The sequence below is a fragment of the Eublepharis macularius genome, chromosome 11, assembly GCF_028583425.1.
Source record: "Eublepharis macularius isolate TG4126 chromosome 11, MPM_Emac_v1.0, whole genome shotgun sequence".
Taxonomy (NCBI): domain Eukaryota; kingdom Metazoa; phylum Chordata; class Lepidosauria; order Squamata; family Eublepharidae; genus Eublepharis; species Eublepharis macularius.
Window position 1 is genome coordinate 22980296 of NC_072800.1, and position 20004 is coordinate 23000299.

Here is a 20004-nt window from a genome sequence, read left to right on the forward strand (position 1 = left end):
TAATGCCAGCAGTCGGACATGAAAGAAGGTGTGACATGGCCCTGCTTTGATTGAAGACATTTTGTTTATTTCATGGTCATGCTTGGCTTATAATGTGCAGATGCTCCCTAGAGGATGGGAAGAAGTGCTGCATTGGAAGAAGTTCATTTGCAGTGTTATGACCTTTGGAGCACTGTTCCTCATTTCTCCGTGCCCAATCAGAACATTGGTTGTTGACGGATAATGTCCACTTTCCCCTACTTTTATCATTTAATCTGTTTTTTCCATGTTCTATTGGATCTTGAGCAATGGCCTAAAAAGGCTGATGATAGATTGTCATAGGTATGTGTAGAGAGGCCAATGTTAATAATGATCTAATTCAACAAGAATGTTTGTGGTTATCCCAATATTTTAGTAGTTGCCATATGATTCTGTGTTGCAAGTCAATGTCCTGGAAATTCTTTTCCAAAAAGCTCTGGTATGTTATGGATGTCATCTATAGATTTTAAGCTACAGGTATAGAATCATAGGGTTGGAAAGGATCTCTAGGGTCATCTAGTTCAACCTCCTGCACAATGTAGGAAATTCACAAGTACCTCCACTACCCACACCCTCAGTCACCCTTGCTCCATGCCCAGAAGATGGCAAAACACCATCAGGATCCCTAGCCAAACTGGCCTGGGGAAAATTGCTACCAGGCCTCAAGGTGGCAATTGGCCCTACCCTGGGCATGTAAGAAGGGGCCATGAGAACTAAGCACTGATGTAACCCCTCCTGCCCTCCCATTCATGATCTGTCTAGGTTCACAGAATAAGCATTGCTGTCAGATGGCCATCTAACCTCTGCTTAAAAACCTCCAAAGAAGGAGAGCCCACCACCTCCTGAGGAAGCCTGTTCTACCAAGGGACCACTCTAACTGTCAGGAAGTTCTTCCTAATGTTTAGCCCAAAACTCTTTTGATTTAACTTCAGCCCGTTGATTCTGATCTGACCTTCTGGGGCAGCAGAAAGCAACTCTGCACCATCCTCTGTATGATAACCCTTCAAATACTTAACGATGGTTATCATGTCACCTCTCAGTTGTCTTCTCTCCAGGCTAAACATACCAAGCTCCTTCAACCTTTCCTCATAGGACTTGGTCTCTAGGTATGAAATGTCTTATCAAAAAGCCCAGTCAAGATATTGCCAGGAAGATCTCCTACAAGCTTTGTTGAAATGAACTATCTATATCCTATCTATCACCTTCAAGGTGCAACTGGACTCTTGCTCTTTTCCATTGCTACATACAAACTTGGCTACCCATCTTGATCTATCTATATCCTGTCTTTCCTCAGGCAGGCCCCAGACAACTCACAAAGTATGCCAACAGGCTTCAATAATGTAAGTAAAGCATTCTTCAAAAGAAAAGCAGTAACTATAAAAAATATCTACTCTACTAGCGTGAGGTTTTAAAAGCCCTTAAATTAAGAGACAGTTGTATTGCTTATTGATGGTTCCAGATCCTTAGAGAAAAGCTTTCAGACAAGACTGCTTTACACTTGACAAAGATTATGCTGTCCTGGTCACCTCAAGGAGGCAATTTCACATGGTTTGGGCCACAGCCCAAAAGATGCAAGCTGTCTTACACTCCTAAAGGGCAGAGCAGCCAGTAAAAGCTGATGTTCAGTTGCCATATTGGTGTATACAGGAGGTGGTCCTTCAGATATGTGTGTCCCAGGTGATAAAGGGCATTGAAAGTAAGAAAAAACATCTTAGATTAAACACCCAAACAGCCTTGGCAGCCTAAGGAGTTACTGCCCAGGAATTGTATATTCTTATTTACATGCTTCCTTTAAAACAGGGGTCCCCCAACTTGTGGCCCGTAGGCTGCATACGCCCCCCACTCTCCCAAGCTCTTTCTGTGAAGCCCTCCAACCTGCTCATTCGCTGCTCTCACCCTCAAGGCTTTTTCCTTTAGACCCACGCTATTCTTCCTGCCTCAAGAGAAATTGCCTACTGCTGTTCTTCCTGTCCCTTTCTTGCAAAAAGCACAATAGCAACATTATTTTTTCTGGTCTCCATGGTTCCTTCTGTCAGCCCCGTCTTGGTCTTATCTTCCATACTAGCATTTTGGCCATTCTGGGTGCTTTGCTAGCCAGCAAAGCTCAGGTACCTGTACTACCTGTATCAGTCCCCCTCTCCATGCACAACCATGATGAAGGCTATATATGTGTGTAAGAGAGATAAAGCAGCTGTGTGGATGGGTACAGGATGTCTTTTGCAAAAAAAGGTGAGGAAAGGACAGTAAAAGGGTTGGTATTTTTGCCAAGAAAAAATGGATACAAAGTGTTTTGGATACTGAACATTTCTAGAGGCTCCTCCAAATGGATCTAGATCAGGGACCTACCAGAACTGGTTGAGGGCTCCTTCAACCCTGATGCCCAGGTGGGTCTCATTTGGATCCGCACCCTGGAGATCAAGATCCTTGGTGGAGAGAGTGCCGGCTCCCCCACAACATGCCTCTGTCAGCCAGTACTTATTGGGGTGACATCATCTGTTAAGGTCCTCTTAGCTGCCGTATCAACTTTCCATGCCTCAGTTGATAAAAGCAATATTTTAAATTATTTAAATAATTTAAATTAAATAAATTATTTATGCAGGGTCTCAATAATACGTTCCCACCAGCATCCTCTATAGTGCCATAGTGGTCTCTGTTGGTAGTGCTTTCTTGATTGATGGCAAAGCCATTTGTACCCTTGGCTACTTGTCTCTTAAAACTGCTCTCTTTGGCCATCACCACTGCAAGACAAATCAGCGAGCTGGCTGCATGGAGGATGGAGCCTCCATTTCTAACCGTGCATTTCTAAAGGTGCATCTAGAGAAGGTGGTACTTAGACCTAGTCTACAATTTCTACCTAAAGTAGTGTCTAAGTTCCATACATCTCAGGAGGTGATGTTACCTGTATTTTTCCTTCCCCACCTCAGAGGCTGAAAAGGCCCTACATATGTTGGATGTGCAGAGGACGATACTATTCTACTGAGATCTCATGGCACCTTTTAGGTTGGTGGTTCAGTTGTTTATATACTTTGCAATTAAGATGTGTTACAAATTGGCCAATTTACCTTGTTCATGGGGAATGCACGCATATTCCACCAGGTCCCAGGTGTCTTTGGTGGTCTTCAGAGGGTCCCATTGCTGGACATCTGCAAGGCTGTGACTTGGTCATCTGCAGATGCCTTCGTAAGGCATTATGTGCTGAATATCAACACCAGAAAACATGCTGTTGTAGGGCAAGCTGTTCTTCATTGTCCGTTTCTGTGAAAAGTGTTTAACGCCTCCTAGGGTAAGAGGCTTGCTAAACTCCCATGTGGAACTGCACAGAAGATGACAATGAGAATAGGGTTACATTTACCTGTAACTGTTGTTCATTGAGGTCTTCTGTGCAATACACATAACCCTGCGTCCTACCCTGCTGTGCTGTTCAGTACTTACTGATGGGTGCAGCCGCTCAGGAGAAACTGAGGATAGACGCCTGTTCTCTTTAAGAGTGTGGGTTGTTAGGGCAGGAAACAGCCATGCATGCACTCTGAGAGGGGAAGGGACCCTTCCCCTACCAACCTACCAATCAGCAGGTCTATGCCTGCACAGTCCCATGTGTGCCTGCATAGAAGACCTCAATGATCAACAGTTAGAGGTAAGTGAAATCTACCCCCCCACCCCTCAATATTCATTCAGGGAGCCCACCTTGAGTGTATTTCAGTAACCAAACTTCAAAGTTACAGAAGCATGGATCAGTAGAGCTAGACCCAAATAAGCATACTGCCATGTTCTATGCAGTTCTCTGATCATGGTAGGACAGCTTAGAACATTTTGCATGAGAATAACTAAATAATGTATCAAATTAGGGGCCTACCTGGCATTTTAAAGTGCTTTAAACATGCTTATGTGTTAAGTTTATCTTCATATAAATAAGACAAATATTATTAAGAGTTTTTTTTTTAATTAAGTAGTGTAGCTGTTTTAAACATAAGCATAGTAGAGCTGCAGTAACTGGAAAGCAATAAAGTGGTCCAGTTGAAAGCCAGCCAGTGGTGTGTAGCCAATACCTGCAGCAAATCCGGCATGCTAAGGAGTTTTCAGTGACCGCCAGTTGATGAGATCATTTCCAGCCCTTTTTTACTTCCAGCTCAGATAGCTACTTCTCTGAGCATTTGGCACCCAGATTGTTGGGAAGCCACTGAAAACAAATAAAGCGTGTTCCCACAAGGTGTTTTGGTTTACATAAACACAAAGGTGGTAAAATAGACACCAAGCGTATGTAATACTAGGTCTCACTGCTTTGCCTTGCCAAGGTGGGAATTCCAGCTGGAATAATGTTCTGTTTTCAGATGTTTGCTCTGGATTCACTGCAGTAGCTTTTTATACAGTATAAAGAAATGAGCGTTGGAAACTCACATGAGAGCCAAGCGCAGAAGTGAAATGAGTGAACCAAATAGTGAAGTTGTCCAATATAAAGGGACTCCCATCCTGCACAGCCCACGTTTTCTTAGAAACAATAAAAAAGAATGTCCAATGCTGGAGACCTCTCCCTGGGATCACTGAGGGCCATACCCAGACCTATACCTGGAGGTATCCAGCTTGAGGTGGATTGCAGCCTATTATACCTAACTAATCAAGAGGCTCCATTCGACTTGTCAGTCACAGGTGCCAGAGTTTCCCGCTTCTGTTCCTCTGTGTCCAGAAGTATGCTTTGAGGTATGAGCAGAGACGGTTCTGAGGCACTGTGTGAAAACTATGATGGTGAACTTCCAGCACTGGGGAAGAATTGGAGGGTGGGTGGGATAAGGACCTGTACTCGGTGAAGGTAAATAGAACGGCAAAGAAATGAGGGGGGAGGGCTGGCTTTGCTGACTTAGCCTGTGTGTTTCTCCCATATAAGTGAATGAAGAAAAATCGCATATGGAGTTTTTTAAAACACTCTCAGAAACTCTATTGGAGAAGAGACCGAACCTGGCCTTAAAAATGGAGTCATTGTCATATGCATTGGGTGCAAATTTTTGCACCCAATGGATGTAGCCAGTTTTCTTCTTTCATACACAACTGCAAAACAAATCATGTACCTCCACCATCACCCGTCCATAGCCCTTTTGCTTTCTCCCGGCAGGAGCTATTGAGCTGAATGGTTTAAAAAGCTACATTTGTGGGCATATTTGTGCTTCCACATCCATAACACTGCAGTGTATGCTGGGATCTCTACTGTTACGGGAAGAGGGCCTACTCTTTCATATAAGTGAATGGCTGTGGGAAAAGTAAAGTACTTTATTTGGGGGCAAAGTTGAGTTATGGTATCCTCCTCACTCCATCCCTGGCACTAGGACAGCAGTGGAGCTTCCCTGCAAAATATCTGATCTTTCTTCAGAGAGGAGGAGAAGGTACTAACTGTTCTTTACTTAATTTATTTGTGGGCCTAGAATGAAGGTAGCCAGCTGTTCCACAGCACCACACACATGATTTAAAGTATTAGGTGAATTTACTAAACACTTAGCAGGGTGGAGAGATTGGTTGCAGTTCTTTGTACAGAGCAGAGACTTGCATGAGGCTTTCTCTTAAAAAACGTGAAGCATAATTGCTGCATTATGCACTAATGGCAGGCGTTTTCAGTGTGTGCATATTGGTAATTTCCAGGGCTTTTTTCCAGCTGGAACGTGGTGGAACGGAGTTCTGGCACCTCTTGAAAATGCTCACATGGCCAGTGGCCCCGCCCCCTGATCTCCAGACAGAGGAGAGTTTAGATTGCCCTCCGCGCCAATCTAAACTCCCCTCTGTCTGGAGATCAGGGGGCAGGGCCACTGGCCATGTGACCATTTTCACCAAGGGCGATGTAAACTTTAAAAAAACTCCCCCCTTGTTCCAGCTGACCCAAAGCGACATCATTGTGTGGTCCTGAGTTCCACCACCTCTTTTCCCAGAAAAAAAGCTCTGGTAATTTCCAAACACTTTAAAAACAGTCCAGGAACGTTGATTTGCAAATCCAGTCGGACAAATAGTAAATGAGAAAGAGAGCAGAAAGGAAACTTCGTATGCCTGTCAAAGGACTCCTACTGGTCTAAGTTATCCAGGCCTTCAGTTCTGCAAGCCTCCCAAGAAGATTGCGTTTGGATTGACATTTTTATAGAAAATGTTATTATCATTAAAGTTTCTTAGAAGATTCTGTTTTATTCATTATGAAAGTAAATGGGAAAGTCTTGCCTTCAAACCCAGGGGAAGTATCTTGTTTGACAAAGAAGAACATATCCCCTTTCACTTGAAACAATGCTCTAGCTCTCAGCGCTGTCGGAGATGAAATCAAGGCCGAGAAGAAAGGCGAGAGTTGAAAGCATGAGGTTTAGAAGGGGGTTCCAAGAGTAGGCACGGGCTTTAGAGTCCAACATCCAGCTTCAAGGGCAGGAAGGCGGAGCTGGGTTCAACTTTCTTCTCAGTCTAGAGACTCTTGGTAGACATGCCTAGCAAGTTTCTCGGTGACAGAATTAAGCCTAGCTATTGCTATGATGATGATTCTGTGGCTGGGCTGTACTGCTTCAGATTGCAGAGGAGTATTCACGTGACTGAATTATTTTCCATATAAAAAATCTCTGCACATGGTGTCGCAGGCAGGGGCCCAGGGAAGCTCTGTGTAGGCTGCCACCACTCTGGAACAGGTTTCCTCAGAAGGGCCCAGAGCACCCAACCAACCCCTTTCGTTTACTCTTTCCCAGTAAGTTTTACTTGATGTGTGACCGAATGAGGCGTGAGTACTCAGGCAGTGTAATAAACAATTTTATATAAGAGGTTTAGTAATAACTGGCGTTCAAAACTTTGTACAATGAAGAAAGCCGTAAAGGTAGGTGAACAAACAAAATAAAACACCCTAATGCATCTATCTAGACAGATCCTAGCAGTTTCTTGGTGATTGGATTCATTCTGACTTACCCCTTCTGGAGAAGGGATCCCTCCATCTGCAGCAGCCCCTCTCAGCTCTGCTCCCTAGGAGTGAACAGCCTCCTACTGTGGGTGAGGCCTTTTATCCCTTCTTCTCAGGCACCATCCCTCTACTTCTCTATTGGTGCAATTTCCCCCGCCAAATCCCCTGTTAACCAATAACAGGGCCCCAAAGGGGAAATGTAGCCTGTCACTCTGGTACAGGCTTCCTTGGAGCCACTAGGTAAACTAGCTTGTTCTGAAGAAAGCTAGGCTAGGTGCCCTCTCCCTGACATCCAGTTTTTATATGTTTAGGGATTTTGTTTTTGTACCATCCAACCTTTTTCTTCCCAAGCCCTGCTTTCTTTGCTCCTACCTGTAAACATGATGCAGGTGGCAGAGACAGGGCTTTTGCAGTAGTGACCACTGATGTGGGATTTCTGGAAATATTAGAACGAGAAAAATTTCCAGAAAACTTTTCATAATATTAACAGATGCCCTTTCTCACACAATTCCTGGAGAGAATCACCTGAAAATAATTAATGACAAGTTTGAAACTGTCGTGCTTCCCTAATGTTGCAATTGCAATGGCATCAATTCATTGTTGTTAATTTTATGGAACGACGGATCTTTATAAATGGAAAATACTTGGTGGGAAAACTGAGCACTGGAGCTAACCTGTTTGCGCCTTTTTTAAATTTAACAAATGATATGAGCAGTTGTGCTATTAAGGTTTTGGGGTGATGTACCTCTGTGTGAAATTTCCCTATCCTTTTGTATATAATCTTAATGTAGGTAATCAGGAGGGCCTTATTGTAAAAAAAAATGTCTAGTTAGCATGGCTGAGAGGCTGCTGGTGATTGGTGCTACTGCTGGTCCCTGTTTCTTGGCCATTCTTCCTTTTACCTTCCATTAGCCAGATGTTGTAACTAGTACAGAGGTAAGCTAATCTTTTACACTTTGCCTGTCAAAAAATTGCTGTCTCCACCTTCCTGTGAAGATATTGGTGTGCCATGAAACAAAAGGGGGAAGGGGAGAGATAAGGGTTGTACCTACCCAGACATACTGTGAGCAAGCCCAGCAGCAGTGGTGCCGCTAGCATCTCAAGGACTTACCTCAAACCCAGGTGGCAGCTGCGCAAGTCAGGAGTAGAGATGGGCATGAACCAAAATACGAACCAAAATTAAGCACAAACCAGGCTGGTTCGTGGTTCGCAAACCGTGGTTTGTCAGATCCCATTTCTGACGAACCGCCATGAACTTTAGACTGGTTTGTTTGGTTCATTTTTTGGTTCGTGACTGCAGACAGCCTGGTGTCAATCAGTCAGTTTCCTAGGCAACAGGGGATGGACTTCCTGCAGAACTTCTGCTGACCCGGAAGTGACCTTCTTCTGACCCGGAAGTGACCTTCTGCTGGCCCGGAAGTGACCCGGGTGTGACGTTCTCACGAACCAAACAAGCCGGTTCGCGAACCAGGGGCAGGTTTGTGAAAGTTCGTGGTTCGTGAAATTTGACAAACCACAAACCGCATGGTTTGGTTTTTTTTCTGATTCGTGCCCATCTCTAGTCAGGAGGCAATGCGAGGCATAAGTCACACCCGTTGCCTTCTTTCATGCCTCCAGTCCCCATGGGACTGCTTCTGTCTCAAGGGCTCAGATCAGTTGCTTGGGCAGAGAATCAGCTTGGTATTCCAAGCAAAATGATCTGACATGCTTCTGTTTGGCATGCATTGGAGGAAGGGGGATTGTACATTTCCACAACAGTAGTGAAGCCACCTGATCTTCAGTAGCCTATATGAATTTGGTAAGTCAACAGAACTCACCTCGCACCTATAAGATTCAAAGGTGGCATCAATAACCTCCATTATTCATGAGCCATTCGATCTTCAATTAATACTTGTCAATCACATAGTCTAATACAAGCTTCTAAGTTCCAGTGAAATGTATTGGCAGTAATATGACAATATCTTATGAGCTGGCATGTTCAAACTCATCTGTGAGCAGACTCCATTAAAAGAGAGATTCTGTCTCACCATTTGTATCAGTGACATATTCCCAGAATATCCACATACTTTGGCTGCCAATTTCAAACCACTCCTTTCTTGTGTGTGTGTTATGTGCTGTCAATTCTCTCCTGACTTACAGTGATCCTATAATTTATTAATGACCTCCAAAACATTCAATCATTAACGGCCTTGCTCCAGTCTTGAAAACTGGAAGCTGTGGCTTCCTTTATCAAAAGAAGCCATCTTATTTGGGGTCTTCCTCTTTTCCTACTGCCACATTTCCTAGCATTGTTTTTTTTCAATGAGTCTTGTCTTCTCATGCTGTGACCAAAGCACGATAGTCTCCTTTCTTGTAGGCATCGTTAATTTAGGTTCTTATCCCACCTGTCCAGTACCACTCCAGAAATCAGGTAGTCAATGAGTGATTTATTTAGTGCAAAACTTAAGTTGGACTGAAATTTAGGTGGCCATGTGAGTTCATAGACTGATACAGCTTACTCTTCAGGATAAACTACAGTAAGAAGAATTATACTGGGGAGAATGAGCCTACAGGAAACCAGGCTAGGCTTGCAGCTATTCCCACCCCTCACCCCTGCTCATATAAGTAACACATTTACATTGTTTTCAGTCTGCTCCAAGCTGAGCCCTCTCAGAAGGTGCCCCTTCGTATAGCTGTTTGAGGATTATTTCTGTTTAAGTATTTAGAGTTTCTCAAAGACCCTCTTTTTGCACCTACAGACATGTAGAATTTACTGCTTACCTGTGCACAGAAGAGTTTTAATTCCCGTAGTAAAATTGATTCCACTAGTTTAGTACATTATTCTCCCTGTCTCCCATTTAGCATGTTACTTTCCTGGCAGCAGAGTACACAGCACTTAGCAGCTGGTTTGTGAAACCATCAGTCAGGAAATTGTATGATAAATAGGGGGTAGCCAGGTTTACTGGCACTTTATTCTGCTTCAGCAGTTTTAACTTGACTTTGGAAAAATCATCATGTGGTATTTTGTCAAGGGCTGCAAGAGGAGATGACTCGAGCGCAGGCAACTTATTACACATACCACTTGAGTTATGATGTTCAACAGCTGTATTGCTCATGTGTAAATAATAAACTCTGAGCTGGATAATTATGGTGAATGCCAGTTATATGGGTTTCTCCTCATCGTACAGGTTGGATGTAGACAGCTCTGTTACAATGATGGAATACTTTGCCTTTCTCTTTTCTTCTCCCCGGAAACTCAAATAAGCTGCAACCAAGATTCAATGAGGGCCTTAATGCAGGAGGATTTCCCAAAAGTGGTCTTTGAGACTTATAGCCAAGTTTTTTTCAGGGCAAGGTGATGGTGTTTAAAATCGTGCAAAGTAAACAATCCATTGTCGTCATCACGGAAGGCCTGTATGAGGAATGTTGCAGAGTGGGAAGTGACCGTAATTCTTCCATACATTAAAAATATACGTTATGATGCTGGGACAGAAGTATGTCTGGCTTTCAGAGAATGCTCTCTTTGTAGAAGGATGAGCTCAATTAAGGATAAAATAAAAGTAATCCAGGAAACTGTGCTCGGGGAGCTCCCTTGGCAGACCCTTCCTTTCAACACTCCAATTTTATTTGGCAAAGTATCTCTTAATAGGAAAAACATAGTGAGTGTCTCTGGCATATGATTATTGGTTTTGCTGTGTTTAAGGTGTGTGCTTGCACGTATATTTGTGCACGTGCATGGAATATCTGGGTCAGGGATTCAATCTATATGTCAAACAGAATCAAGGACTTTATTACATGATATAAAATCAATGTATTGAATGAATTTGCTGTAATCTATTTTGGTTGTAGCTCTCAAAAAGCTCAATAAAATTGAAACTTAAAAATTCAAGATGGCACTTCCTCAATAAAAACTCCTTTGGAACATGCATCTGGGAAGGTGGGAGTAAGAGATTTGGGCTTCAGACTTTAGTTTTACAATTGGGGTCAAGAGAGATTGTAGACACTAGTAGTAATCAGTCATTCAGGAGCGTGATCGCTGGAGCGGGCAGGCACCCTCTGCGGCCGCCCCACGTCTGACTGAATTGATGCAATGCTGCGGTGACCAAACTCCTGAGCTCAGGTGATCCCCCCAGCCTCAGCCTCCTGAAGACTGGGATTACAGGCGTGTGCCCGGCTAGACACTAGTAGTATGCTTATGGGTGTGGTGGGTGGGTTTCCCACAGTGCTGGCTTTGAGTTCATTAGGAGAACAGTGGAATAATAAACAATACCCTGAGAATGAGATAAGATTTCTTGTTGGGTTGTACACAATGTATTCTTATGTGGATTGTTACCCCACACGCTGAAGCCATGATTTTCCCAGTCTGCTGAGTGAACTCAAAGGAATAAGCAGGGCAATTAGCACAGTTAAAAAGGTCAAAGAGGATGTGGGGTAAAAACATATACAAATTCAACTTGTTTTAAAAACACAAGAAACCCAAGTTAATGTAGTGTTATCATTTTCTTTCATGGTCAGAGGCAAGCAGCTATCATTGTGATTCTAAACAGTTATACCCTTCTATGTCAGTGGGCTTAGCAAGGCTTAACACTGTTTACAGTTGCACAGTAACAGAATTAACTGTAATCTGGGAACTCTGGGGTTCAAATTTTGTCTGTACCATAAACTCCCATAATGACCTTAGATAAGCCACATAACCCAGCCACCTCATAGCTACAATACAGGAGGACTTAATAATAGTGGCCTACCTTAACAGGGCTGCTATGAGGATTACAACACAATGATGTGCATGAAGGGCATTGAATACTGAAACCACAATTCTTTATTGTTATTAAATGTTTATGTTTGCCGTTAAGTGGCTTTTTTATGGCTGCCGGAAAGGTAGAACAAACAAGTGAAGCCTGGTGTAGAGAAGCAGCCGAGGAAAACTTTAATTGAGGATTTCTGCATGTTTTACCCTTCTTAAGAGTGCAGAGCCTCTGTCTGTAAAGCAGATGCAGCCCTTCTTTCAGGGATGCACAGTTATATAAACCACTGAAATTAACATTGCACGATTAATGTCTTAGTTCAGCCAATTCAGAATGGGAAATCTGCATCCAGCGGTGTGGAAGGCAATCTAAACTCCCCTCTGTCTGGAGATCAGGGGGCGGGGCCACCAGCCATGTGACCATTTACGCTTAGGGTGATTTAAACTTTTAAAAACATCCCCCTTGTTCCAGCTGACCCAAAGTGATGTCATTGGTCCTGGGAGCATGCACGCACTTTGCGTGCGCACATGTGGTACCAGGGGCACCACCTCCTGCCAAGAGTTGGCCCCTGTGCTGGCAACCCACTGAGTTCCACCACCTCTTTTCCCAGAAAACAAGCCCTGAGCTGGATGATCAAAATGCCAGGCTTTTAAGGAACACTAAGGTACCTACTCAGCTCTCTACTCAGAACTAAACAGATTCTTCTTTGTAGTTGAGTTACTAAGCCCTTCTTACTCTGCGTAATCCTGGTGCAGTGCTGTTGTACAGTGCTTCGGGTCATCATTGAAACTCCTCCAGATTAAATAGTTTGTGAATTGTAATTGTGCCCTTTTTATTTGTGAACTCCTCTTCCTCAGTACATTCCTGATTTTAAACTGCCCTGTGACCTCCGGTGCTAATGATTGATGGAAAGTGCTCCACATGTACTGAAATGTCTGTCAGCTGTGCGCTCCTGTGAACCTCCATAATTCATGCTGAGCCTTCTGGAAATGGATGGGGGTTGGCACTGCTGCAGAGAACTTTCCCATATGGGTTGCATTGAGGATCAAGGCCTACATGTTTATGTTGTGGGGCAAAGAAGGGGGGGAGAGACATTAGGAATTATTAGTGTAAGTGGTACTTTGTTGTTCGCTTTAGAAACCTACTGCAGTTCTCCAAGATCAAGGATCGTTTCCAGACATGGCGAAGAAAGCCATATAAGAAGCAGAATCTAAAGAAGGAGGCATTTTTAAAGAAAGAAAAGGACCTTTTCATGGCTATGAACTGATTTAGCTGTTCAAAATCTGATGTGATATGTGGCCGTATCTGCTCATGGGATGCCCTAGTAATGTCAAGATGGTAGCCCATGAGAAATGTAATTGTAGTTGCACGTATTGGGCTTTTGAATTGACCGTGCTATTTGCTTAATGTTAAAAACTTTTATAAGTCTGCATAGTTAAAGGGTGTGTTTACATTTTAGAAATTTCTGTGTGGCCTTTCTCCCATTGTGGGATCCAAGGTGGCTAATCAATAAAGCTAACCATGTAAACTGTATATTAAAATCCATTAAACTTTTAAAACACCAATATAAAACTGAAAAGCAACTTTAAGGCCTGGAAGCAAACACCCAAATTGCCTCTTGGGTGGCCAACAATAGGAAAGGAAGAAAGGGTGGCAGGGAGAAATTTACACCACAGCAGCATGACCGAATGGGACTGATTTGGACTGCTACATTAAAAAACAGGAGAGAAGGTACTGGGTAAATCTCCTTCAGATGCAGAAAATGTTTCACAGTTTTTAAAACTTTTGTATAATGAACTGCTGTTCTGGTTTTTATGCTGTCTGTACACCACGACATTATTTTTTTTTTACAGCCATCATGTTGGGAAGCAACTTGAAGGGCTTCTGAATGAAAACTCAGTTTCTGCTTAGCCTACATCTATGTTCTGATACATCTGTCCTTAACTTTTGGTGGGTGAAAGGGGAAATTGAGTTTGCACATGCTGTATGCAGCTGAGAGACATTTTCCAGGCAAGGTATTTTAAGGAGCTTCTCAAAATCCATTAAAACCAACAAAAACACATCAGTAAAACCAGAGTTAAAATGCACATACGAAAACATAAAAACAACAGTTACAACATTGGGTAGGAAGGAAGGATCACTGATGGAATAGCAAGTGAAGCAAAATGAGCTGGCAAAAATAGCAACGGAAGAGGACAGGCAGGTCTTCTTGTGGAAAAAGTTCCAGAGTTTTGGTGCCACAGTTGCTACCAGCCTAACCTGAGAAAGTGGGGGCACCCGAAGCAGGGCCTAAGAAGATGACCTCAGTGGTCAGGTGGGTTCATAAGGGAGTAGGTGGTCTCCACCTGGAACGTGCAAAGGAACCGAGCAGCAGTCTTCCAGCACCACATTTTGAAACCTTCTCTCCAGCTAAAACTAGAACCACTGCAAAATGGCGCTTCCCACTCTCAGCCCAGAAAGACAGTCCAGATGGATACCACGATAGATGGTGTCAAAAACTGCTGAGAGGTCCAGGAGAATGAACACTCCTCTCTGTCCGTCTCCCAGCACAGCCTCATTACCAGACCTAAAAGCAGATGGGAAGAGATCCAAACACCTTTTTGGGGTCCAAGTGCTGAAAAAAATACAATGTCTACTTGTGATACTGTTGGCGTGTTGGCAAGGGGAAGGGGAGGGGGAGGATCATATTTGACCACACACGCTGCCAGCTGCCAGCATCACAGGGATTCACCTTGAACTTGGTGGGGGGGGACTGTACAGTTCTGGGAGGTGGTAATGGGCAGAAGCCATGCCTGTTACCTTCTGCTGATACTGATGACTCCAGCTGCCACTGCCTCAGTTGCCTAAGCAGAGATCTGGCCATGGGCACCATGCAAAGTGGTGTGGTGTGTGCTGTTGAAACCCGTGACGGGCATTGCCTATCACTGTTCTAAATACAAGGGATGTATGGCTGCCATCAACACATGCCTTCACCATTATTTGATGGAAAGATACATCATGTGACTCCATTACAATCTGTGCTTCCCCACCTCCACTCCAGTTCATTGGCTATTGTTTGCAGAAGGTGAAGAAATGCTAAACACAGTGATGTCGTATACTTTGTCTTTCTTTTACTAAACATTATGATTGAGAGGTAGGTTAACATTACCTGCACATCCCCTGTAATACCAAGTTAGGCTGTCAGTTTACATTAAGCATGCATAATTGTTTGTCATGGAAGAACCTTTCAGAATTTTCACTGTTGTTGTTCATTATTTGGTCTGCTTTCCAGACCGAACCATGAGACTAACTGCTCTGCTGAATAAGTATCTAGCTTGATAAGAAAATTTCAGGTTTTGCAAAACTTCATGGAGAAGCATTCACACAGAATTTAGTTACTGTTCTCCCAGTCCATGACTTCCTTTCTGATCTTCTGCAGCTGGAGATTTTTTGCAAACATAAAAAGTATTCCATTCTTGTGAGCCATTGCATAGCCTACAAGAGGCTAATTGTTTCTCCATGTGACTTACGTAAGGAAAACATAAATGACTCATACATCTTACAGGCATCGATAGTAACTGTGTGCCTTTTAAAGCCAGTAGAGTTGTAAAGTGAAGTTTAAAATGATCGTTCTTGATTGAATATACATACATTTTGTGTCTTCCATCTCACTGCTTTGCAAACACAGGGTAATTTCTGACTCCTGCCTTTCCTTCTCCCACCACATCCTTTTCTTGTTCTGTCTGCTACTAAACCCTGGATCACTCTAATCTCATCTTCCCAGAAGACATAGTGTGTGAGATCATCAAAGACAGAGGTGTAGGTTTTTTGGGAGTGGTAAATTGGAGAAAGAAGGGCTTCAACTGCCTACTCTGGATAGAGTCATGTGTGTAAGTGTGTATGAGGTTTGCATTAATATATTCTGTTAAAAATGTGCGAGTTCTGTTGGCTCCAGCCCTTTGTTTGGAAAATCCAGTTAGCATGGTAACAAAAATTGCTTTTTTAATCAACTACATTTAACATGAACGTTCTGTCCTCTCTTGAACTCAGCTGTCTAGCCACTGTGATGCATGCCATGGTAATCTTTAGATTATATAACATGCTCCACATGGGGCCACAATTTGGAATCTAGGCTACAACTGGTTCAAAAGGTTGGGATCCAGTTGCTGTCTGGAAGGGATTGCCCAGTGCACATTACTCCAATCTTAAAATCTCAAAGTGCCAGTTACATTACCTTTAAAGTCCTTCACGACCTGAGACCCACATTCCTGAAGAACTGTCTCTTCTGGTGGCAAACCTGATCATTTGGGCAGTTTATCCTGACAATTCCCTCTTGCAGTTGGGTGAAAACTTCTGCCGCCGCCTCTCAAGCAGCCCCTGTTGTGTGTTTGGTTTTATGGAACGGTCTCCCTGCTTCTGTTAAGAAGGCGCCTCACTTCTTGACCTTCAGGAAATTGTGCAGGTCTGAACTGTACAAAAGGACTTGTAAGGATGGTTATTCAGTCTGATGTTTATTTATGTCATGTGTTGTTGCTGTGTGGGTTTATTCTTGCGATTTTATTGTCTTCAAAATTTTTGCTTTGGGTCACGTAGAGGGAGAAAAACAGGGTCAAATATTTCAACTAACTAAACCAATATAATTATTTAGAGCTTTTATGGCTTTACTATCCTTGGTCAGTGTGGTATATCTAGGGACTTCCGTGAGTCTGCCAGCTTGAAGTTCTTCCCAGGTCTCTGTGTATTCTGTGATGACTTTTAGGTTTCTGGAGTCTGCAGTTGAGATAAATATGTGAGCAGAATATGCTACAATTTACCAAATCAGAATGGGACTGAGCTAGAATTACAGTAATTTTGGTGTGAGGCTTCAGGGCTCTTAATAGCTCCTTATCCTTCACACGTTCTCATATTTTGCATACTATATTTAGGTTACATAATTTTGCTTTTTATGATATAGTCTGTTTTTTTTAAAGCACAGAATAAAGTCAGCCCTTAATCTTTTTAGTAATCGACTAGATTTCTATTCCTCCAGGTTCTCTTGATTTCTTCCTTCTGCATAAAAATAAATAATGCGAGGGGTGTGCTTATGAAAGGCCAGCTGATCACTTTGATCTGACACTTCACATATGCCCACTGTAATTATTTATTAAAGACTTCTTTATGTAATTTTCCATTAAAGCTATGAAAAGAGAATATTAAAATTAAGACATGAATATTCATGCTTGCTGAGGCAAATTGGATGAGCCAAGCTATATCTCCTGTGCTTGGTCTGGATTTGTGCAAATAAAAGGTATTTTGGATGCAGTTTAGTGCTATCCTTGCCATGCACTTCTACATGTTATTGACAGGACTGTGTGCATCTGCCACAATTGCACAGGAAGAATTTCAAAATGTGGTCACGAGTGGCAAAATCTACTTCCTGAGAAACTTTGGCTTTCGTTTTTGCTTTTTTTTAAAGGATGTTTTTAGTCCTTGTGGCCATAAAGACAGATTAGATTGTGCAATAATGCCTGCTCCAATCTCAAAAGCCAGAGTGGTGGCTGAATAAGCTGTCCAGTGGGAGGCGGGCCGTCCGTGCCCTGCATAGCTCGAATAGCAAAACCACTGGATGTATGACACAAGATTAAAAAAGTTACGCAGAATTTACGCATTTGCCTTAGTACAACATCCACACAGCCCTGCTTACTGGAACTCCTTTTAAATCATACTGCTAAGAATTAGAAATAACACTAAGATTTGGGAATGATTTTTTTTTCCAGATCCGCCTCACCTTTTCCCAGCATTCCACCCTCCTGTACCAATTGACGCAAGACATCATGAGGGGCGTTACCATTATGAACCATCTCCCATTCCTCCGCTGCATGTGTAAGTACAAATGTTTGCAATACCAACAGCAACTTGGCATGTCAAAGAACATCTGAAGAAGAAATGTAAACACCACTGTACATCTTATATGCTGCCTAAGAGGCATGATACTTTGATTTGCCGGCAGACGTATCGAGGGGAGTTTTCTATCATCTAAACATATGCAACTGCCAAGTTATTCTATCGGTCCTTCTGGCTTCACTGTACTCTGGTTGGCAGTAGCTGTCCATAGTTTCAGGCAGAGATGGGTTAGGGTTAACCCTAATCCCCCCACACACCTGGTGGAGGGGAAGGGGGGCACCCATCAAGAGCCCCATGCCTGCACTTCCTTCCCTGCCACTCTGTAAACCTTAAACTTAAAGCTGCAAGGACCTACACTTCCTACACTTCCCATCAAACCTTGAGCTAAGCAAACACGTGTAGAACTCTAGTAACTCGTCACATTTAGTTCGGCTCTGAAAGTTATACTTCTTACCCAATTCATGTGCTCTCATTCCAGACAAGTCACTCTGGCTTCTATTTAAGGAGTAAAACAGGGGAAAGTATTTTAAGCAAACAAGTATAAATAAGTGTGAATGATTGTCATGAGGGAGGGGCACATTTGCAGTCTGCCTCATTTGTATCGGGCTCTTCCTCCTGGGATCTTCTGCAGGGCTTCCACCCCACTTTTAGATTAATCTAATTTTTATATGTAACGGAAAATACAGATTGCAGATTCATGGCGTACCTTCATAGTAATTTTCAATTTTGTTGGTTTATTGATTCATTTATTTAATTAAAACATTTTTACCCCGCCTTTCCTTGTGGTTCAAAGCGACTTAAACTAACAGATTAAAAACATTCTCAGTTCAAATCAAAACAGAATAGCAATCCCAAATCCTCCCAAAGATGCCTGAAAAGTTCTGGTAAACAGACAGGACTTGAAGCGCCTTCTAAAGATCTCCAAAATGCGAGCTTCCGTCCTTTCTTCAGGGAGCTCATTCCACGGAACAGGGGCCGCAGTGGAAAAAGCCTGAGCCCTGGCTAATGCCAGACACCTACAAGATGGGATCACCAACAGATGGCTGCCTGAAGATCATAGTTGGCACACATGGACATATAGAAGCAGACTGCCCTTCAAATATGTAGGTCCCAGATCATCAAGGGCTTTAAAGGTCATAACCAGCACCTTAAATTGACACTGGAAAACAATGTCATTGTTTTAAAATGGGCAATGTATGTTTTCAGTGGCTAGTCCCTGACTGTAGTCTGGTTGCTGCATTCTGGACTAGTTTCTGAATTGTTTTCAAGGGCAGCCCCATATAGAGCATGATGCAGTAATCCAACTGAGAGGTTACCAAAGCATGGGTCAGCTGAATCTAGTTGACAAAAGAGTTGGCTAACCAGATGCAACAGATAAAATGCACTCCTGGCCACCATGTCAACCTGCTTTTCAGAGAGCAAGGCAGGATCCATGAGCACCCCCACGCTCTTAACCTACTGTGAGAAAGACAGCTTCACTCCATTTAGGACCAGTGGATTCAGTCCCTCTAGAATATCAGCCTTCCCAACCAGTATTACATCTGTCATGTCTGAATTCACCTTCAGCTATCTGGCCAGCAATTCAAAGCACTCATTCAGAACCAAGATGGATGCATCGGAAGGCTTGAATAATGAAATACATAGCTGGGTGCCATCTGCATACTGGCAACAGCCAACCCCAAAGCTCTGGACAATCTTATCCAGTGGCTTCATATATATATTAAAGATTGTGGGTGAGAGAATAGAACCCTGTGGCACTCCACAAGACAAATCCCACCAAGTTGATTCTGCACCTCCAGTGGAGATTCTTTGTGTCCAGTCAGACAGAAAAGAGTGAAACCGCTGAAGGGCTGTGCCCTGAACACCAACTCCGTATTCAAGCGGGTGAGTGAGAATGGAGTAGTCAACTGTGTCAAAGCCCAATAAGAGATCTGGCAGCATGAACACGGAAGATTTCCCCCTGGTTCAGTTCTGTTCACACAATAAGATGTTTGGGAAGCAACCCTATGAGAATCTTTGGCATTCCCTCCTCCTCTTTCCCTCTTCTTTGTCCTTAAGCAGCAGAAATGGTACCAGATTTCATAAAATTCATAAATAACCATTTTTTTAAAGAGGTGAAACTAGGGGTTGAAAATTTCTGAGGTATTTCAATATAGATATCTCTGAGGTACTATCAGTACATGCACAGACTAGCTCTTAGGCACTTCACAGATAAATTCTTACGTTTAGAGGCTTTTGTTCCCATGTTTCCCCCAAACACTCTGGTACGCTTTCTTTTAGTATTCTCTGTCTCTTTTGGGTTTAAGGACTCTGGTAGTCACTTTCTAGTACCCCAGACCTCTTCTGTTCCAGCACCAGTGCTTTCCTTCAGTCTTTTAAAACTGAATCTCAAGGTCTCTAAAGGCAGTTTCCAGCCACACCCGACCAGAGATCTCTCCACCCTCCAGAGCTACCTCCCTGTTTAACTGGGTAGGGAAAATCTCCTCTCCTTAGAAGATC

The 20004-nt window shown here is 43.1% G+C and overlaps 1 protein-coding gene across 1 annotated transcript in view; it reads left to right on the plus strand.

Annotated features, from left to right (window-relative positions):
- Positions 1-20004, plus strand: part of GLI3 (GLI family zinc finger 3) — a 306111-nt gene that overhangs the window by 152899 nt on the left and 133208 nt on the right. The window contains exon 4 of the mRNA XM_054991390.1: positions 17379-17484. Coding sequence (XP_054847365.1) covers positions 17379-17484 — 106 coding nt within the window. The remainder of the gene's footprint in view (positions 1-17378; positions 17485-20004) is intronic.